The sequence below is a fragment of the Homarus americanus genome, unplaced genomic scaffold, assembly GCF_018991925.1.
Source record: "Homarus americanus isolate GMGI-L3 unplaced genomic scaffold, GMGI_Hamer_2.0 scaffold40565, whole genome shotgun sequence".
Lineage (NCBI taxonomy): Eukaryota > Metazoa > Arthropoda > Malacostraca > Decapoda > Nephropidae > Homarus > Homarus americanus.
In genome coordinates this window covers 5,096,679-5,117,235 of record NW_024735503.1, presented here as the reverse complement: position 1 = coordinate 5,117,235, position 20,557 = coordinate 5,096,679, and the positions used below count along the sequence as shown (strand labels likewise).

The window sequence follows — 20,557 nt, the reverse complement described above, 5'->3', positions numbered from 1 at the left end:
TTCTCCAACCAATGTGATCATAAACCCAAACCAAAATACAACTTACTTGAATAGCTCTGGTATGAATGTTATCTCGTTTAGGTCCATTGTAGATTATGGAGTGTATTTTTCTGTGAATATTATTGCAGCTAGATTCCTTTTCTTTTTTCAGAACGACTAATAATGTTATAAGACAATTGTTGGGGCTGTCACACGTGTGCCATCATCGTCGTTAACCACAATAATGAATACATTGAGAAAATCTGTACCTTTAGGATTTCGATTTTTATGGCAAATCACTGTGGAAATCTGAAAGTAAAGTTAAAAAAAATAAATGTTTAATAATCTTATTTAACCAAGTCCTCTGAATATTTCCTTAAATATTCTCTACTCACCAGAGTGAAAATACAGCGAGAAAATTCAAATACTGTATACTGTGACTATATTTAATATGCAAATTTTTCTGCAGATGTTAAAAGTTATATCAAGGAAAGGAAGGTAAGTCAACTATTATACAATATCTGAAAATAAGGATAAAATAATTGAGGGAGAAAAAAATAAACTACAAAGAACAAACTGAGGGAGGAATCAGACATACGAATTATTGTCAAGGTTTTATGGAAAATCTTGAGACAGCAGTAGTTGAATATATATTCCAGGAAAAGGGGGGCGGGGATGTACAGTAAGTCTACATGAAGGAATCACAAATCCACGAGAGCCACTAAAAGAAAATAGGCGTACTCTTTTTCTCGAAGACGAATTGCAAGAATAACAGGTGGAAATATTTGTTTGGTTTCTAGATTGTCAAGCTCCAGTTTCCTCTTCCCATGTCCATAATGAGACAAGGGTTTAAAATAGAGATTTCACAGAGCAGGTGACAGCAGTGATTGACACTCAGTCGCTTTGGGTTACCCGGAGTTGAGTATACCATAAGTCAGTGATTAACGAAGAGTGTGATTTATTGTGGTAAACAAGGCTGAGGTTGAATGTTAACTGAACAAATCTTACAGTGAAGTAAGTGGTGTACGTATTAATCGTTTTTAAACAGTGTTTTATTTGCCATGGCAATGTATTCGACTGAAAGTTTTGAAATCTCTAATAGCCGCCATTACCTCTTGTGAAAAAATTCGAACAGAACAATCGCGTTGTTTTGATGGTCAGCCTCGCTAACGCTAATTACAGTACCATATAAAAAAAACCCTGCAAAGAACAATTAAAAGTCGAGGCGATAAAAGTTAAATTGTAAAACAACAATGGGATGAACCAGAGCTGTGATTGTTTGGGTATCAAGTGACAGTCGTAACAAGATATTATACAAACCGTAAGTAAATATGTTGTTGTTAATATTGATGTGTGTAATTTTTTGTATATACATTTAGTATCAGGTGAAATCGGGAGAAATAATACTAAAAAACCGATATAAGCAAATTTACTCATCGGATGAAAACATTCTGGGTAAAATTGAAGGCGGTTGCTTAAACGGCCAAACCACACATTAAAAAGAAATATTGAAGACCAAAACGGTATGATAGTTGGTTCTGCTTGCTTGGGAAGGCAGACGAGCAGAGGCTTAGTTTATAACGAAGATATTGTATAGCTAAATAGCACTCAAGCCACAGAAGTGTACAGACTGTCTTACCTAATTTAAACAAGAAAAGACACAACTGATTTAGCTGTCATACTTACGTGTTAATCATTTAAAAATTTAATTCACTAAACAAGTGTGCATATATCAGCATTATTAAGATGAACTTTATACAGTACATGTAGATAAAACAAAAATATGAGTGAGCCTATGAATATATTTTCCTAAAATTGCAGGACTATCTGTAAAATTCCAGGATTTCATTTGTATATAACATTAAAAAAAATGAAATATGCGATTTTTTTAAACACACGTAATAAACATTCCATACAATTCTAAATCCGACTTGAGTAGTACGGGGACATTGAAAAAATACACAGATTATTAAATGGTTATTCTGTATATTAAAATCTGGCCATTCTTTTTTTTTCTGAATAACACTCTCACTTGAACAAGTATCAGATGAAATATTACTGTTAATGTATCTGTCATCTCTCACGTTTTAGATATTTACTTTAAAAGTAATGTGAAGTGATAAGAGTACACCGTTGACTGATATAACAACCCCAGTATTGTTAAAATGACCGTAGTGACACTTGGGTAGACAGAAAACAGATGAGGGGCATAGCTGAGAAGACATCATTTGAAGGACACGGCCGGGTAGACATCAGAGTTGACAAAGGCGTAGGGATCTGGGAGGAAGTGAGCTCCTGGTAGGCCAGAGGGAGGCCTGGAGCGCATACGCCCACTCCGGTTAGGGGGTTTATTAACACTGTTCAGTCTGTTGGTGCGGTGGCCCCTTTGATTTCCCTGCCTCCTGCGACCACCAGATCTGTTTCTGGCTCCGGTGAGATACCTCCCGTAGGAAGGCCCAGCGTGGGTATCTGTGGCCAGGCATACGAGTACAACCACCACCAACACACACATCAGCCTCATCTTGGCTGAAGTTCTTGACAGTCCTCTCTGTCTGCAAAAGATTCGTTTATTAGGAGCAAAGGGAGATTAGCCACCCAACTTTATTTAACCTAATGATTAAACGCCCTAGGGTTGCCTGAAGCAGTTAGGTTAGCGTGAGGGTAATTATTATTAAGGTGAAGTAAGCTGGGGTGCTATTCTTTATATGATCCGATTATTAATATTCTCCCACGTTATATCAAAAGTAAATTGTGGAATATATAATATATAAAAAGTGGTTTAATTTACAACACCCGCTGAATAAAACTCTGAAGTACCCTACTTGCTTTATCATACAGTAGTAATTTCTTGGGAACTCATACTAACCAAAAATACGTGCTTAAAGACCTTAGTAGTTAAAACATAGTAATGTATCATAACGTCACCACTTACAACTTGTTAAAGCGTCGTAATGCAAATATAAAACTTGTTACATTACAGTACTGCAATGCATTATAGCACCAAGAGACAGCCACGTGAAAATCGTTGTATATTTGTGTTTATAATCTGCACCTATTGTCACAATAAACTTTCTGAGTGTGAGTACAAAATAGAACATAACTTGAATGTATTTAACAATGCGTCCGCCGTTTTAAGAGCAGCAGAGAAATTCTGCTACCTACGTTCACTTTACTTTATCCTCTTCGCTGCTGGATAAAGTGAACATGGGTAGTCTATTCCCTTTGATGCTGCTAAAATTGCGGACGCGTTGATAAATGTTCTGTTGGTCAGAGGTTACCGAGCATGATCTTCACAACCAATGTCTCGATTGTCTAAGATTTTCGAAATTATCTTAAACTCCCGTTTTCTCCGTTACCTTGAACGCTTTTCTCTTTTGTCGGATCACCAACATGGCTTTCGCCAGGCGAGATCTACTGGTGATCTCTCTTACTGCACCCATCTTTGGTCATCCTCTCTTAGGGATTATGGTGAAACTTTCGTCGCGGTCCTCGACATCTCCAAAGCACAAGTCTTTGCTTTCTAAACTTCCCTCTTATGGTTTCTCTCCCCCACTGTGTTCTCTAATATCTCGCCTCCTTGAGAACCGATCCATGGCAGTTGTCGTCAAGGGATCGACCTCTCGCTCCTTCTTTACCAAAGGCGTTTTACCGCTATGCAAAGTCGAAATTAAAAACGCGAGTAGGAGTATCAGACCTGAGGCTTGAAGATGGTAGTTACGCAGAATCTGACCAGGATAAAGCTGAGGCATTGAACAGCCTCTGTTCCTTGGTGTTCACAAGAGAGGATGCGATTAACCTTCCTGCGTTTGAGGACAGACAGTTCGACACAGCAATGACCCGCATTGTGTTCACAGAAGAGGGTATTAGAAATAAACTGTCAAAGCTAAAGGTCCATAAGAGTCCCGGCCCTGACATGGTGCATCCCAGAGTGCTAAGAGAGTTGTGCAACGAGCTTGCTGAGCCCCTGAAGATCCTGTTTTGTAAATGCCTGGATGAACAAAAGGTCCCCAGTGACTAGAAAGTGGCTTATGTGAGTCCTATCTTGAAGAAGGGCGATCGTCACTCCACGAACAACTATAGACCGGTGAGCCTGACCAGCATGATATGTAAAGTACATGAGAGTATTGTCAGAGATGCCGCGATGGAACATCTACGACGAAACAACCTTGTAAAGGATTGCCAACACGGTTTTATGCCGGGGTGCTCCTGCTTAACACAATTGCTCAAGGTATTGGATATTTGGACCCATATTCTGGAACGTGGTGGTAATATCGACAATATACACCTAGATTTTGCCAAGGCTTTCGACAGTGTACCCCACGAAAGGCTGAAAATCAAACTGGAAGGGTACGGAATTCGGGGAATGCCCTAGCTTGGATAGAAGCCTTTCTACATGACCGCAAGCATTGTGTGGTGATTAATGGCACGAAATCATCATCTGTACCTGTCACAAGCGGGGTACCACAGGGCAGTGTATTGGGCCCGCTGTTGTTTGTTTGTTTCATAAATGATATGCCTGACGTTGTACACTCCTCCATACAAATGTTTGCCGATGACGCCAAGTTATTTCCGGAAATCATGAACCAAGCTGACTGTGAAGAGCTGCAGAAGGATCTCTGTGAGCTCCAAGAATGGTCGAAGAAATGGCTGCTGAGATTCAATGTCACGCAGTGCAAGAGGATGCACCTGGGGCGTACCAACGATAAGGAGGCGTATCATATGTCCCAACGGGGTGAAGAAACTGCACTATTTGAGACAATGTGAGAAGCACCTTCAGTAGGTGTGTATGTTGACAATGAGCTGAAGTTCTCGGGCCATTGCGAGAAGAAAGTAAATCAGGCAAATAAATTATTGGGTCTTATAAGAAGGTCGTTCAAATATCTAGACGGTCCGTCCCTCGTAACGATCTTCAAGAGTGAAGTGTTTCCCCATCTGGAGTACTGTCACCCCCGACTTTTCCCCGAGAAATGCTAGGGACTGTCAGTTGGTTGAAAATGTTCAAAGGAAGGCCACCAGACTGGTGCCTGCACTTCGGCACCTCAACTACCCTGAGAGATTGGAGCGCCTGAACTTGCCTAACTTATACTACAGACGGGCAAGGGGAGACCTAATTGAGGTGTATAAGCATCTCAAGGGGCACTACTCAGTTGAGTGTCTTTACTTGGAGCTGACGGACGGTCGCCCCACAAGGGGTCACAGCTCAAGATTGAAGAGCCGCAAGTCCAGAAAACTGTGAGGGCAAACTTTTTCGGAGTGAGAGTTGTGAACTCTTGGAACAATCTACCAGAAAGTGTTGTGACGGCACCGAGTGTGAGCTCTTTCCAGACCAGACTTGACCAACACTGGAGCAGGTTCAGATACATTCAGGAGCCGGTGCATGCCCAGTGCTTGCCAACAGTGCGTAACAGAGACGTGACCGATCGCCCAAGCGGCTAACGAGCCCATCAGTGGTGAAGAGGATAAAAGTAAAAAGTTGGTGTCCCACAGGGTTCTGTTCTTTCACCTACTCTCTTCCTTCTCTTTATAAATGATATACTTCACACTACGACTAATTCTATCCATTCTTATGCTGATGATTCTACTCTTCACCCTTCTTCACATTTTTCCCTTCCCCCTAATTCTCAAACTAGATCTGTTTCTAGAGCTGATACCATTTCATCTATCAATGTGGATCTGTGCAGCATCTCCGAATGGGGAGGTAGAAACTTGGTTAAGTTCATTAGTAATAAAACTCAGTATTTACCAATTACACTTTCCAAATTCGATGATCGCCCACCTGTTAGATTGCCAACCCGGGGATAATTAATGGCCGCGTCCATAGTCTGTTTATTAGCGAGGGTGACAAGGGGGGATAGAGACGTCCACACAGCGTGACGTCTGAGCCGGACTGATACACCGCTGCCAAACCGGCACATACCCCAACACCACCAATCACATTTCAGGACACAATCATTCTGCTAAGTTCTGAAATAGATGTGCTAGGTCTCGCCATTTCCTCTAATATGTCATGGAAGCCACACTGTGAATGTGTGGCCCAGACATTCACAATATAGCTAAAGCTACCCCTGAAAGCTGGGAATGCTGTACAGATGCCGTAGTCTCTTCATTCCTGAGCAGTTCCTTCAAGTATATAAGGGATTCATTCGTCCTAACTTGGAGTACTGCTCTCATATCTGGGGTGACTTCTCTGACCAACTGTTATATAGGGTGGAATCAAAGGCATTTCGTCTTATTAACTCTCCTCCTTTAGTTGATAATCTTTCTTCCCTTTCTCTTTGCCGCAATGTTGCTTCACTCTCTCTCTCTTTTACAGGTACTTTAACGGACAATGTTCGGTGGATTTGGCATCCTGTGTACCGCCGGCAAGGCCGTGTGCTCGTAACACTTGTCTTGCCCGCGGTGCCCACCGTTTCTCTGTGGCTGTCGGTCACACTAGAATAGCCCGTTGTAGTACATCCTTCTTTCCTCACACAGCCAAACTGTGGAATGCTCTGCCTTCTTCTGTTTCCATACTCATACAATCTGTCTCACTTTAAAAAGCTGATTTTCCGGCATCTTCGTGGTGTAGATTAATATAATCTTTTTCTTTTCTAATTTTAGTTTCTTTTTCCTCGTATTTTTTCGCCCCATAGGCCCCGTTGTGGGTCGATGACCTGTGCCCTGGTGGGCTATTCTCCGTAAAAAAAAAATAAAATAAAAATAAGATTATATATACAGTATACTGTAGACTCGTAAGTGTGTTCCTTCAGATCATAATGATATACGATTATAAAATAAGATAAATCCGTATGTCTGTGAAAAAATAGGAGTAAATTAATAACACGTTAAGGCCATAAGCATAAGAGTCCCATTGTATAATTATATGCCATTTAATTTTCTCAAAGTAGTTTCATAACCAGCTAGCCACGTCTTTTCAATGATATCTGAGAATACAGTGACTATTAACGGCTTACGTAACTGTTGAGTTGCTCTTGATATAACTTGTACGATGGCTCCAAAATTTGATTACAAATATATGATGATAGTTTTGTTTTGATAACTTATCTAATAACTCAGCGTTACAATACCTGATTTGATTAATACAGTGGCTCTTATTACGATAAGTTAATTGTGTACTACGATGGCACTGAATATTGCGATGACTTCTGTATAGTACAATAACTTATAACAACAAAGACGATAACTGGCTGTAACATACCAGCTGAAGTGCCACCCAGACGACCCGTGGGAGGGAGTGTGACGCCCCAAACCGCTCTAGCGTTGTGTATTTATCTTGCTTCTACTATTGCTACATGTCGCCAGCTAAGTGTTGAGTCAAGTTTCTCCTATCTCACGTATCTTTCGATGTTCAGTTTAGCGGACTGTACATAGTTCAACTAGAAAGCGGCACACATGTATTGGAAATATATGAGATGAATAACGGAGACAGGGAGGGGGGGGGGGACTTGAAATTGTCATGTTATACATGTTGTCATAACTTTATTTTTGTATCGCCTAAAGAATGTGAGACATGCTGTCGTCGTCAGCCTCAACTTTTGTGTTTGCTGCCTCTGGGTCACACCCACTTCCACGTGTGAATGGGGGAACTAAACATTACCGATGGTGAAATGAAGGCTGTTGGGTGCCTCTTAATGTATCGAAGGCTGCATCCCCAGTTTTTTCGCACTGCCTTTAACGGGTCGTTAGACTCAGGTAAGACCCAATCCGCTGAATTTTGTATATGACCCTGCGGTGCTGAACCATATCAAGGATTGTATACAGTGTGAGAGTGCTCACCCCAATGGGCGAACACTCACCCCCGAATGTGTTGGCGGTTGCTAAGTAAACAAAATAATTGGGAGGCAAGGATTAAAGGGAGGAAGACGCACATTTCGGTGAATTCTATTTTTTTTCTTACGCACTTTTTTACCATCTGCAATGGGACGCAGTTACTGTACAGTTAAAAACTGCTTCAGTAACTCAAAAAGGAACAAAAACCTATTTTTCTTCCGATTTCAGAAGATTCCAGAGAGGTGAATCGTAAAGCTACTTTTCAATGGTGACTGTTGGCTGTTCATTAGTTCTTATGAGTTCTTTATTTGTTGATAAAGTTCGACTCTTCAGAATTGCTATTTAACATCAGAGTAACCAGCTCTACCTCCCACCCAGGAAGAGGCGAGCGCCGTATAAACAATGACATTTCTAACCACACCCTGCAAAATACAGTGTATTTAGCAAATGCTGCAGCTGCTGAGAATGGACGGGGACCGGAGTTACTACCAAGAGCAGAGACGTTACCGAGAACAAATTCCGGCTTGAATGTCATGTTCACTAATACTGACACCTTCCTTGATAAGAGAGAGGAATTTGAAACACGACTGAAGGTACACCAACCCGATATAGTAGGAGTTGTAGATCTGTTGTACAAGAATAGGAGAATCAACCCGGAGGAATGTGAGTTCAGTATTGGCGGATATGGCTTATTTACGAACCGTTCTTAAGAAACTTGCAAGAGGGGTGTGGTTATCTACGCTAGGCAAGACTTTAGAGCCAGCCAGGTGAGGGTACAGGGAGAGGATGTTTTAGAAGAGTCCAAGTGGTGTAAAATTAATTAAAAGGAGGGGACGCACTTATTATTGGGTGTATCTACAGATACCCAAACTGTAGCTTACCAAACCAAAGGAACTTAAGAGCCTTAATAGATTACGCAGCGAGGCTCAACCCGAGCCACCTCCTTATCATTTGGGACTTTAATTACGGCGACATCGACTGGAAAAACGAGTTCACGCCAAATGACTTCGGTAATCCCGCTACTCTTTTTGTAGAAACTCTGATAGATAATTTTCTGTTCCAACATGTGAAAGACCCGGCGCATTACAGAGGGGAGCAAACACCCAAGCCACTGGACCTCATCATAATAAACGAGGAGCGAATGGTGGTCAAACTGGAACACCTAGCCCCAGGTGACACCAGCCACCATGTAATGTAGTCCTTCAGATTAACTTTTATTCAGTTCACGACAAAACCAGTCCAAAGTGCAAATATTACAAGGCAAATTACGACAGGATGAGGGAGGAGATGAGGGGCATCCACTGGCCTGACTCACTAAGGCCTAAGAACGCTGACACTACGCTAAATATCATAGCTAGTAAAGTGAACCATTTGATCCAGAAATATATACCCAAGACCAAACCCAGTGCCTCTAGGAATACAAGGAGACCGCTACACATGAACCATGTAGCGGTCGACAAAGTTAAGAAGAAAAAACAGAAATTCAAGGCGTGGGTTAGGTCAAATGTTGAGTAGGACAGGAGGACATATGCAAGAGCCAGGAACCAAGCAAAGTCAGAGTGTAGAAGGGCTGAAAAGGAGTTCTAGAGGCTGGTTGCAAGCGAGGTTAAGTCAAACCCGAAGGCGTTTTATCACTATGCAAAGTCCTAATTAAAAACGCGAGTAGGAGTATCAGACCTGAGGCTTGAAGATGGCAGTTACACAGATCCTGACCAGGACAAAGTTCAGGCATTGAAAAAAAAAATTCCTCGGTGTTCACAAGAGAAGATGCGAACAATCTTCCTGTGTTTGAGGACAGACAGTACGACACAGCACTGACCCACATTGTGTTCACAGTAGAGGTTATAAGAAATAAACTGTCAACGCTAAAGGTTCATAAGAGTCCCGGCTCTGACATGGTGCATCCCAGAGTGCTAAGAGAGTTGTGCAACGAGCTTGCCGAGCCCCTGAAGATCCTGTTCAGTAAATGCCTGGATGAACAAAAGGTCCCCAGTGATTGGTAAATGGCTTATGTGAGTCTTATCTTCAAGAAGGGCGATCGTCACTCCACGAACAACTATAGACCAATGAGCCTAACCAGCATAGTATGTAAAATACTTGAGAGCATTATCAGAGATGCCGCGATGGAACATCTACTACGAAACAACCTTGTAAATGATTATCAACACGGCTTTATGCCCCGGCGCTCCTGCTTAACACAATTACTCAAGGTACTGGAGATTTGGACCCAAATTCTGGAACAAGGTGGTAATATCGACAATATTTACCTAGATTTTGCCAAGGCTTTCGACACTGTATCCCATGAAAGGCTGAAAATTAAACTGGAAGGGTACGGAATTCGGGGAAATGTCCTAGCGTGGATCAGAGACAATCTCCATGACCGCAAGCAGTGTGTGGTGATTAATGGCAATGGCACGAAATCGTGTGTACCCGTCACAAGCGGGGTAACACAGGGCAGTGTATTGGGCTCGCTGTTTGTTTGCTTCATAAATGACATGCCCGAAGCTGTACATTCCTCCATACAAAGGTTTGCTGATGACGCCAAGTTATTTTGGGAAATTAAGACCAAGCAGACTGCGAAGAGCTGCAGAAGGATCTCTTTTAGCTTCAAGAGTGGTCGAAGAAATGGCTGGTTAGATTCAATGTCACGAAGTGTAAGAGGCTGCACCTGGGACATACCAACGGTAAGGAGGCGTATCATACGTCTCAACGGGACGAAGAAACTGCATTAAATGAGACTGAATGTGAAAAGGACCATGGTGTGTACGTTGACAATGAGCTGAAGTTCTCTGGCCATTGCGAGAAGGTAACTCAGGCAACTAAATTTTTAGGTCTTATAAGAAGGTCGTTCAGATATCTAGACGGGTCCGTCTCTCGTAACGATCTTCAAGAATGAAGTGCTTCCCCGTCTGGAGTACTGTCACCACGTCTGGTCCCCGAGATATGCTAGGGACTGTCAGTTGATTGAAAATGTCCAAAGGAAGGCCACCAGACTGGTGCCTGCACTGCGGCACCTCAGCTACCCTGAGAGATTAGAACGGCATAGCTTATACTACAGACGGGCAAAGGGAGATCTAATTGAAGTGTACAAGCAACTCAAAGGACACTAATCAGTCGAGTGCCCTTACCTGGAGCTGGCGGACGCTTGCTCCACAAGGGGTCACAGCTCAAGGTTGAAGAAACCGCAAACCCAGAAAACTGTTGAGAGGTAACTTTTTCGGAGTGAGAGTTGTGAACTCTTGGATTAATCTGCCAGAGAGTGTTGTGACGTCACCGAGTGTGAGCTCCTTCAAGACCAGACTTGACCAACACTGGAGCAGGTTCAGGAACCGGTGCATGCCCAGTACTTGCCAATAGTGCATAACAGAGACGTAACCGATCGCCCAAGCGGCTGACGAGCCGATCAGTGGTGAAGAGGATAAAAGTAAAACTTAAAGTATCAATAGGAAATATAAAATTAGCAGGATACTGTTTTATTGCCGAAAATATAAGGTTGGAAGTTTTACGTGTGGGGGTCATTATTCGTTTTAGGACCGCCCACTAGTTTGTCGGCGAAATTATGTTTTTCATATACAAATATTTCGATGTGTTTTGAATGGATTTCACCTTAATTTCTTTGGTAAATTCATGAAAGCCTTACCAACCTAACCCAAATTGTGTGGTAAAAGAACCCAACATACGAACCAAACCTGACCTAACCTATCTTTACCTAACTTAACTTTACCTACCTAACTTATCTTTACCTAATCTAACCTAACTTTACTTAACCTATCTTTACCTAAGCTAACTTTACTTAACCTATCTTTACCTAACCTAACTTTACTTAACCTAACTTTACCTAACCTAACTTTACCTACCTAACTTATCTTTACCTAATCTAATCTAATTTTACTTAACGTAACCTTACCTTTGTCTTGACAATTTTGTGTCGTTTCGTGAAACACCAAACGGCTAAGAGGTAGAATATAACTTGATAATATGTCGCACAGTACCATGTACGCAATGGGTTTAACGTGTTTCATGCACGGCGGCACCGCTTGGCGACTCCACCTTTGCAGAAGGATGAAAAATTTAACATTAAGTGAGCCATCCTCCTACGGTATAGAATCCCTGATCATACCTTACAGGCGACACAAACCATCCCTGCCTAACCTATTCTTTGAGTGTTTAGGTAAAGTTAGGTTCGGTTAAATTAGTTAATGTTTAGCTTTGTTAGGCATGGCTTAATTTTGTGATATGTATCCGCACTGTCCCTAAGAGGCAGTGGTGGGTAGAGTCCGGTAGACCGAACTGAGGTAGAGGGCTGGGATAGTGCCACATGAAATTAGTAACTACACCAAATGCGGGCTGCCGCTGATAACATGTTTACACTGTTAGGGAGGTAATGTGACCATATAAGGCTGGGTATGAGCCACACCTGTGCCGGATGTTTTACTGCTGGAGGTGCAGATAATGTCAGGACGCTAGACCACAGTATCTTTTTGTGTAGTTCTCTTACTACGTGTTAATTAACGAGGGAAGAAACACTGAATAGTCTGTAGGTCACAAAGAAGGAAGTTTCATCATCGAAGTTCTTCTTGTCGCCGAAACTGTTGGAAAACTCACGCAAGAGCAGCCAGGATTTTTTTGGTAATTATGTGAGCGCGACCTAGTTTTTATGACAAACATTTCTACATCATGACTGCGTGCACGTGGGGCTTTATAATCTAATGGTAATGAGGCTGACATGATTTAGTGTTTTTTTGATGTTTTTCAGTGGCTTAAATTTTAAAATGTCACACGGACTAAAGAGAAGTTGAGAGTCAGCTTACCATGAAAGGTGTAGTAGGCAGCCCATGGCGCAAGCTGGCCGAAGGCGAGGGCGTCAATATCTCTGTGGGTCATTCGGTTAGGATAGACTTTCATAGTGCTAACTAAAGTAGATAAAAAAGCGAACTCAAACTTGATTTTGCAACACGTAAACGTACACCTTTTCAATTTTTCGTGAAATATTTAACACACACACACATGCACACACTGTATTATTAGTATACCCTTCCAGATTGTAAATGACAAGAAAAATAAGCATGTAAATAATTAAACCCTTTCGCTCAGGAGAATCATCATGAAGCCCTCGGGTCTAGGTACACCTCTGGAGAGTTGTGCTCCTCACTATATAGCAAAACCGGAGATAATCTGTAAAATTCCCGATCTTATCACAGCAATACGTGAAGGAGCGCACTATGGAGGAGTTAGTATGGGAGGGAGAGCACAAGACAGACAGGGACACAAAGTAGCCTAGTAAGAGTGTACAGTACTGTACAGTACTAGTGTGGCTGGGACTCAAATTTTTTACAAACTTAATCAAGTTTCATCTGTTAACAACTTTTTTTTTCCCAAGACATCATTGAAGGTAATTGTAGATAATGACGATGAAGATGTTAAATTTTGTGAAGATGCAAGACGTCCCTTGACTGATGTTCATGCACGGGAATCCAAGGTATCTTTATATCTTGCTGGAATCCATTAGAAGTCCTTGCTTAACATAATTATGTCTATAATATGGTAAAGTCTAAACATGGTTTAATAGGTGGGACGCATTCGCACTGCCTCACTTTTCTTGAGCTGTACGAAATATCCCAAGTTACATTTGTACTGCATCATGTTATATTTCGTTTGAACACTTCTTGTGAAATTAATGGTTATTGCCACAGTTTGAAATATGCAGTGTAGTATTGTATGTATGTATGTATATATATATATATATATATATATATATATATATATATATATATATATATATATATATATATATATATATATATATATATATATACATATATATACTTTCAGGATGTAATACAGTAAAAGGGCATTGTTGAAATGCTGAAAAAGTAACAAACGGGGCTGATAAACTAAAATGCATTATAATGTGTTTTATTGCAACATATACAATTATATTATTGCCTACAATGGATACGTAAGGTTTGTAGGTAGATACATAACTTTAGAATTATAAATTAGAATGTATTTACATACAGGGATGTGCATTAATTTGTCCTCATATATGACTGTTGTAAAGACAGTTTCATATACAAATGAACCAAGAATAAGACATTTAGTGACTACTGTATAATGGTCACCAAAAATATCAAGTCTGCTTGGTGGAGAATGTTATTATGGGTGGCCAGCTGGAAGACGCAAGGCTCCTCCACCTCTCCACTCTCACCAATTCAACATCATCATTCCAAGATTACAGAATTCACCTCGTAGTTTTACATTGTGTCTATAGCAACTTGCAATGCCCCAAATTCATAAACACTTTAAGAAAGACTCATTAGGCTACATTGTTCACCCCATCAGTCAAGGTACTATGACATTACCCTCGGTTTAGTGTCGTCTGCTGTTTTGTGAACATTTCTGGATTTTATTTTATTTTATTTTTATCATATTGACATCTTCGTACTTTCATAAGGTGAAAGATTAGAAAGGTTTATTGTTGTGTTGATCCTCTGTAAGCAGGAGCATTTCTTACCACAGTTCAGTGAGACTAAATATAATCCTAAATTAGTACTTAATATAACAAGACCCAATAACAAATTTTCGTAAACATAAATTTTTAAAGTTTGGTTCATTGTGGATATGCCAACTTTTGCCTGGTACGCCAGTTTAATCAATTACTGATAACACGAGTAAAACCGAGCACGGTGAAATGAAAATGTAAGTAAATGAACTTCAGGAAACGACAAAAAGTGTGAACGGTACAGGTATAGCTCATGACTGCTGTGTGCTTGTTTCTGTATGTTGTCTATTTTTGCCAGTTGCTGCTTACAGGACACCATTTATGTTAATGTCATTCTCCCCCGATTCTTGACTAGATTAAATTAAATACATTCGTCACCAGTCGGTATTTTTTCTGTCGACTCTGTAACACTTTCGGCCTGACTTAACCTAACTTGGCCTAAGCATGACGAGGTATATGGCGCCATCTGACACTCACTGACACTCATCAAGATAACAAGGTATATGGTGCCATCTGGCACTCACTGACACTCATCAAGATAACAAGGTATATGGTGCCATCTGGCACTCACTGACACTCATCAAGATAACAAGGTATATGGTGCCATCTGGCACTCACTGACACTCATCAAGATAACAAGGTATATGGTGCCATCTGGCACTCACTGACACTCATCAAGATAACAAGGTATATGGTGCCATCTGGCACTCACTGACACTCATCAAGATAACAAGGTATATGGTGCCATCTGGCACTCACTGACACTCATCAAGATAACAAGGTATATGGTGCCATCTGGCACTCACTGACACTCATCAAGATAACAAGGTATATGGTGCCATCTGGCACTCACTGACACTCATCAAGATAACAAGGTATATGGTGCCATCTGGCACTCACTGACACTCATCAAGATAACAAGGTATATGGTGCCATCTGGCACTCACTGACACTCATCAAGATAACAAGGTATATGGTGCCATCTGGCACTCACTGACACTCATCAAGATAACAAGGTATATGGTGCCATCTGGCACTCACTGACACTCATCAAGATAACAAGGTATATGGTGCCATCTGGCACTCACTGACACTCATCAAGATAACAAGGTATATGGTGCCATCTGGCACTCACTGACACTCATCAAGATAACAAGGTATATGGTGCCATCTGGCACTCACTGACACTCATCAAAATAACAAGGTATATGATGCCATCCGGCATCCACTGACACTCATCAAGATAACGAGGTACGTGGAACCCTAATGCCCGAGACAAATGCCATGTTGTGACGACCAAGGACGACTTAGCAGTTGCCGTAATGCCTCTTTGGAGCCTCCACTAGTAACACTTCTGATGATCACAGCTGATAGATACATGTACTGTAGTAGTAGTCTCAGTGGACTCCATCCAAGAAGACGGGGAATACACCGTAGATTTTCACTAAGTCGGGCGTAGCAAAGGCGTAGGGATCATAGGGAATGCGGGTCTTGGACCTTGAACGACCACCACTACGACGACGAGAGAAGGTCGCTGCCTGAGCGGCTGTGGCCAGGACCAGCACCACCAGGATCACCACACAGACACGGAGGAAGTTCATCTTGGGCTGATGTGTTTACTTGATATTCTCTGGAACAAAAAACAAACATCAAAACGTCATTGTTATGAGGAATGAAAGAAACCTTCGGTAATAATGATGAAATTCAATGAAATTGACTATTCCACCAACAAGAATAGTAACAACATATCCACTCCGTATTCTGGAGGCAAAATTGCTGTTGGCTAATGAGTGGCAGCGTAAAATTAATAACCGAATATGTTCACTTTTATTTCACCGAGTCGGGCTCTAGGAGCTGCTTATAACTTAAACTCTTACACCATACTCGGGAAATCAATATTCCAGAGGTGTAAAGCATAATACATGAGCATACTATCGCTGGAAATACCCATACCTTCTGGAAATAATACAAATCAACAAAAACTGATTAAAACCAATGAAAAGGGCAGAGATTAAAAGATAGTTTTTGTTTGGCTTAAACTGGCCAACCCTGATTTAATTAAGTATACTGTTTAAAGGCTATAATATCCGAGAGTATACTAGCCATAATGTTAGTATATTGATGTTTTTTTTTTGGGGGGGTTATACAGAGGCAACCTTCTCGCGTCTGTTGCAGTATTCCGAGCGTTCTTTGTGACGAACACACATTGAACTGACTCTTGCATCACTGTTGGTGGTGTCTACGCCCACCTGACTCTTATCAGTTTACAACACTCGTTTGGTCAGTTCATAATTACTCTCATTTAGTCAGCTCATATAACTCGCGTGGTCAGTTCATAATACTCTTTCATGTAATTGGATCACTTTTCTCATGATCAGTCCTTAACGCACTTCTGTATTGTTACATCTCAGTGCAATCAGTATTTCTTGTATAGGCTAGTCAGTTGAAAACACTTAAATGGTCAGAACCAAAGACTCGTCTGGATAGGTTGTAACACTTTCTCTCGGGCTCGCTCACGACACACGGGTGATATGAAATTTGTGTAGGTCAGGTTACAACACTCTTGGGTTCAGGGTACAACACACCATTCTCTTTTTACCGAAACGCTTAAAAATTCCCCGCTGTAGAGTGACTCTCCGTAAATCATATTGTGAAGTAGTTTTTTTTTTTGTATAAATTGCTCATTCAGCTTTTGGTGAACTGATCTGTTGATTCATTTTGGATAATAAATTCTACTTGTCTACACCGAAAAAAAATAAAGTTACACTTATGAGAAACTCTCAGTTAATTAAATGAGAAAATCACCAGGAAGTTCCTTTTGTAGAAACACCTTCGAGTTACGGTTCACTTTGCACGTATGAACCATCACAGTAAGCTTTCATATGACATCCACAAGACTACAGAGAGAAGAGAGCTTTCCATCACCTTTACACTCTCGGTTGTTGCACGTGAGTTGGTTCAGGATTGTTAAGGGTGAGCTGCTAACACACTCAACACCCAACACCGTCTGCCTCGCTGGGCGTCGGCATCCTTGTTATATACTCCAAGTTCCCACATCAGAGAACCTTGAGCCCCGGAACGTTTTCTCAGTAAGTGTTGCGGTAAGGCGGTCACTTATTAATATCGCGTGTGGCGACTCCTCGTTTTGTTGACAATGGGACAAGAATCCGGATGGCAGATTATGATCCCCTGACTTTATGGTGCTGCCTTCAGCCAGTGACAAAAACACGTCGCAGTGTGTGATCTCCATGGTGGCAGTTATTAGGACGCTACTTTGTTCCTACAGTATTTCAAGTGACCAAATCTTAACCTATGCAACCAACCTTACTCGCGTTTGAGTAGTATTTTCCCAGCGACCAGTATCCCATGTAATATAATGTTTTTGGCTTCCGGGATAGCCATTACGCAGAATGGAATAAGCAATGACATGTTGATTATATTATGTCCTAATGTGCACTTTTAAATGCGGCGACCACTAATTATGACTGCATCATGATGTAGATGATGGCGAGTCATTTCCTGGGATCTATCATACGAAATGGGTGTAAATGTCTATTCATAAGGTCATCTGAATTACTTTTTCTCAGAATAATGAGAATTAGTTAAAGTCCGATAACAAGAATCGTACATTTTTACTCGTGTTCGTTTATCACTAACACTAGTGGAAATCTCGCATAATATCGAAAGATAAATTATCGTATTTGACTAAGTATGGCTTCTAACACGTACACGTATACTAACTGATTTACATTTTTTGTCTGGGGAATAGCCCACCCGGGAGCAGGTCATCGACTCACAGCGGGGCCTGAGGGGCGAAAAAATAAGAGTAAAAAGAAATTATAAATAGAAGAGAAAAAGACAATATTAATCTACATGCACGGGCTTACATATTTACGCACACGCAGACACGACTGCACATTTTTGTAGGAACGAAAGGCTTGCAAGCACTCACAAGCACCAACACATACAGTATTTGTAACGTTACTTTCATCACGTAAACGGAAGGACTAACTCTACCCCTCCCTCCCTTCCCCTCCTCCGGAGTTCTATTAACACATACCCGAGAGTTGCTTCATGTAACTTGGCCTTTACCTTACGCCTGTGAATTTCCATTTAGATAATTAATGACCGGATCATGTCTTTGTATCAGTCTCCGTTTATTATATGTTGTATTGCCATCCGGCGATGAACTACAGCTAATGGAATATAGTCTAGCAATGAGGACATAATCATGATGTTATTGCCTAACCCTTATATACATATATGAGGATAATCAAATTGTGTTAGTCTTATTTGCGGGTGATAGAACATAGCAGTGGCGCAGTTTAGCGTAGAAGAGAGGCGCCACACCCTCATACTTACCTCAGCTGTTTCACAACTCAGTAGCAAATTTTTTGTAAACGGTACAAGGTTTAAGAACTCAATTATTATCTTTTTTGATGCTGTTCTCATTCTGGGACATTATCTTGTAAAGGTTGAAAGACAAATCTAACATCGATAGCAGTATATATATATATATATATATATATATATATATATATATATATATATATATATATATATATATATATATATATATATATATAGTATCCACAGAGGTTAAACTTCTAAAATCACACAGGTACATCAGGATTTTGAAGATGTTCTAAATAAAGACGAAACCTATGGTGTGTGTAGTAGTAGTAATAGTAGTAGTAGTAGTAGTAGTAGTCGAACGGTTAACTTTACCGATCAAATGGTTTCCGTTTACACCTAAGGTACGGTTGGCCAGTAGATGGTTTGCCCTCCCAATGCGTGTGTGGCTCTTCCTATGATGGCGATCACGCCATGCAAGAAGGGGGGCTTCATATGCATGAGGCATGGAGGTATCACAGCAAATATGTTGAAGGAAATCTGCCGGGACATGGTAGAACCGACCCTCCTTCCATTGGATGGCGAGATCTTCCAACACAGGACTTCAAACACATCTAACGAAGCCCGTGTGGACGTCAGTGCTCGAGGATTCTGGAAAGCGACTTTCTTCGACATCAGGATTTTTGATCCCATGGCCGCTTGTCACCGTAACCTAGCTCTCGATGCTGCACATAGGAGGAATGAGAACGACAAGAGAAGGGCATATGGGGAGAGAATTCAAAACGTTGATCAAGGCAGCTTCACTCCTCTAGTGTTCACAACCTCTGGTGGGATGGGCCCAAGTGCAAGATGTTTCTACGCCAGACTCGCGGAGTTGATCTCCGAACAGAAGCAGCAGCCCAGAAGTTATGTTACAGCCTGGATGAGATGTCGACTGTCCTTCTCTCTCTTCGGTCGGCTTTGCTCTGCCTCAGGGGAACGAGAGCTTCTGCCCCTACTCCGACAACTGCTGCAGATATTGACTATGAGGCGGCTCAACTAATTTAACACAGATAGGATAGCTTCTTATGTATTAGGATATTTAATATTAAGGTAAATAAATGGTGGCGAAGGTGTGGCTATTAGGGGAAAAAAAAAAAAAAAAAAAAAAAAAGTAGTAGTAGTGGTAGTAGGTGTGTGTGTGTGTGTGTGTGTGTGTATTACGCTGAATAGGGATAATTGCGTTTTAGCGATAACTTTTCAGTATATATTTTTTGGGGGAAACTGACTGACCTTAGACGATCATGTCAGATAATCATAATAAATATGAATGAATGGTTTCATACATAGCCTAACCTAACCCTATCATCCTTTTGGTAAATATGGCTAATCTTATGATGAAAAACGACTCTAAGGCTGCATTTACACCAAGCCAGTCAAGTCAAGTTAAGTCACGTCAAGTCATGACTCATCGTGAATCGCCACTCTAATGCACATTTACTCCAATGTATATTCTCAGAAACCATTCCCACCAGATGAGTCAAGTCAAGTCACGTCGCATCATGTCACGTCAAGTCACAGATGGTGTTGGGCCCATTTTCTTCATCAGTCATGCCGAGTCCGCAGTGGTGTGTACATCATGCAGGTTGACGTCCTGATAAATTTAGTTCGAGAGCGTCCTGCTATATATGATCCCACTGATAGTAGCCAACGGGATCGTGATGTCATCCTAAAGAAATTGTAGAATTTGTCTTGATGGTTCACCAAGTCTGGGAATAAATGACTGAAGCTTCCAAAATTGGGTCTTTTGGTGTTGAGTTCATGCATCCAGATTCGGGTCCTCCTCTTGCGTTTACGACGCCGAATCCATAACAAAACAGCTAATTCAGCGAGAGAATATGCGTCCATCCTCCTCGAAACCAGTCTGGGTACTGAGTCCTGATTGACTCATGTTGACTCAGTGTGAACGGCAAT

General features: G+C 41.3%; 1 protein-coding gene and 1 long non-coding RNA gene across 4 annotated transcripts in view; both read right to left on the bottom strand.

Annotated features, from left to right (window-relative positions):
- Positions 1-7,250, bottom strand: part of LOC121871237 (little elongation complex subunit 2-like) — a 47,822-nt gene extending 40,572 nt beyond the window's left edge. For all 3 annotated transcript variants that reach the window (XR_006089850.1, XM_042373448.1, XM_042373446.1), the window contains exons 1-2: positions 7,178-7,250; positions 47-2,531 (exon numbers count right to left, since the gene is read on the bottom strand). Coding sequence is in view for 2 of the 3 variants with exons in the window: in XM_042373448.1 (XP_042229382.1) it covers positions 47-87 (41 nt within the window). In the remaining variant the exon portion in view is untranslated. The remainder of the gene's footprint in view (positions 1-46; positions 2,532-7,177) is intronic.
- A 6,399-nt stretch (positions 7,251-13,649) lies between these two features.
- On the bottom strand, positions 13,650-17,304 carry LOC121871241. Its single transcript, XR_006089854.1, has 2 exons — positions 17,177-17,304; positions 13,650-15,881 (listed from the first exon to the last, which is right to left on the bottom strand). It is a non-coding gene; the product is annotated as an uncharacterized LOC121871241 (long non-coding RNA).
- Between the last annotated feature and the right edge of the window lie 3,253 nt (positions 17,305-20,557).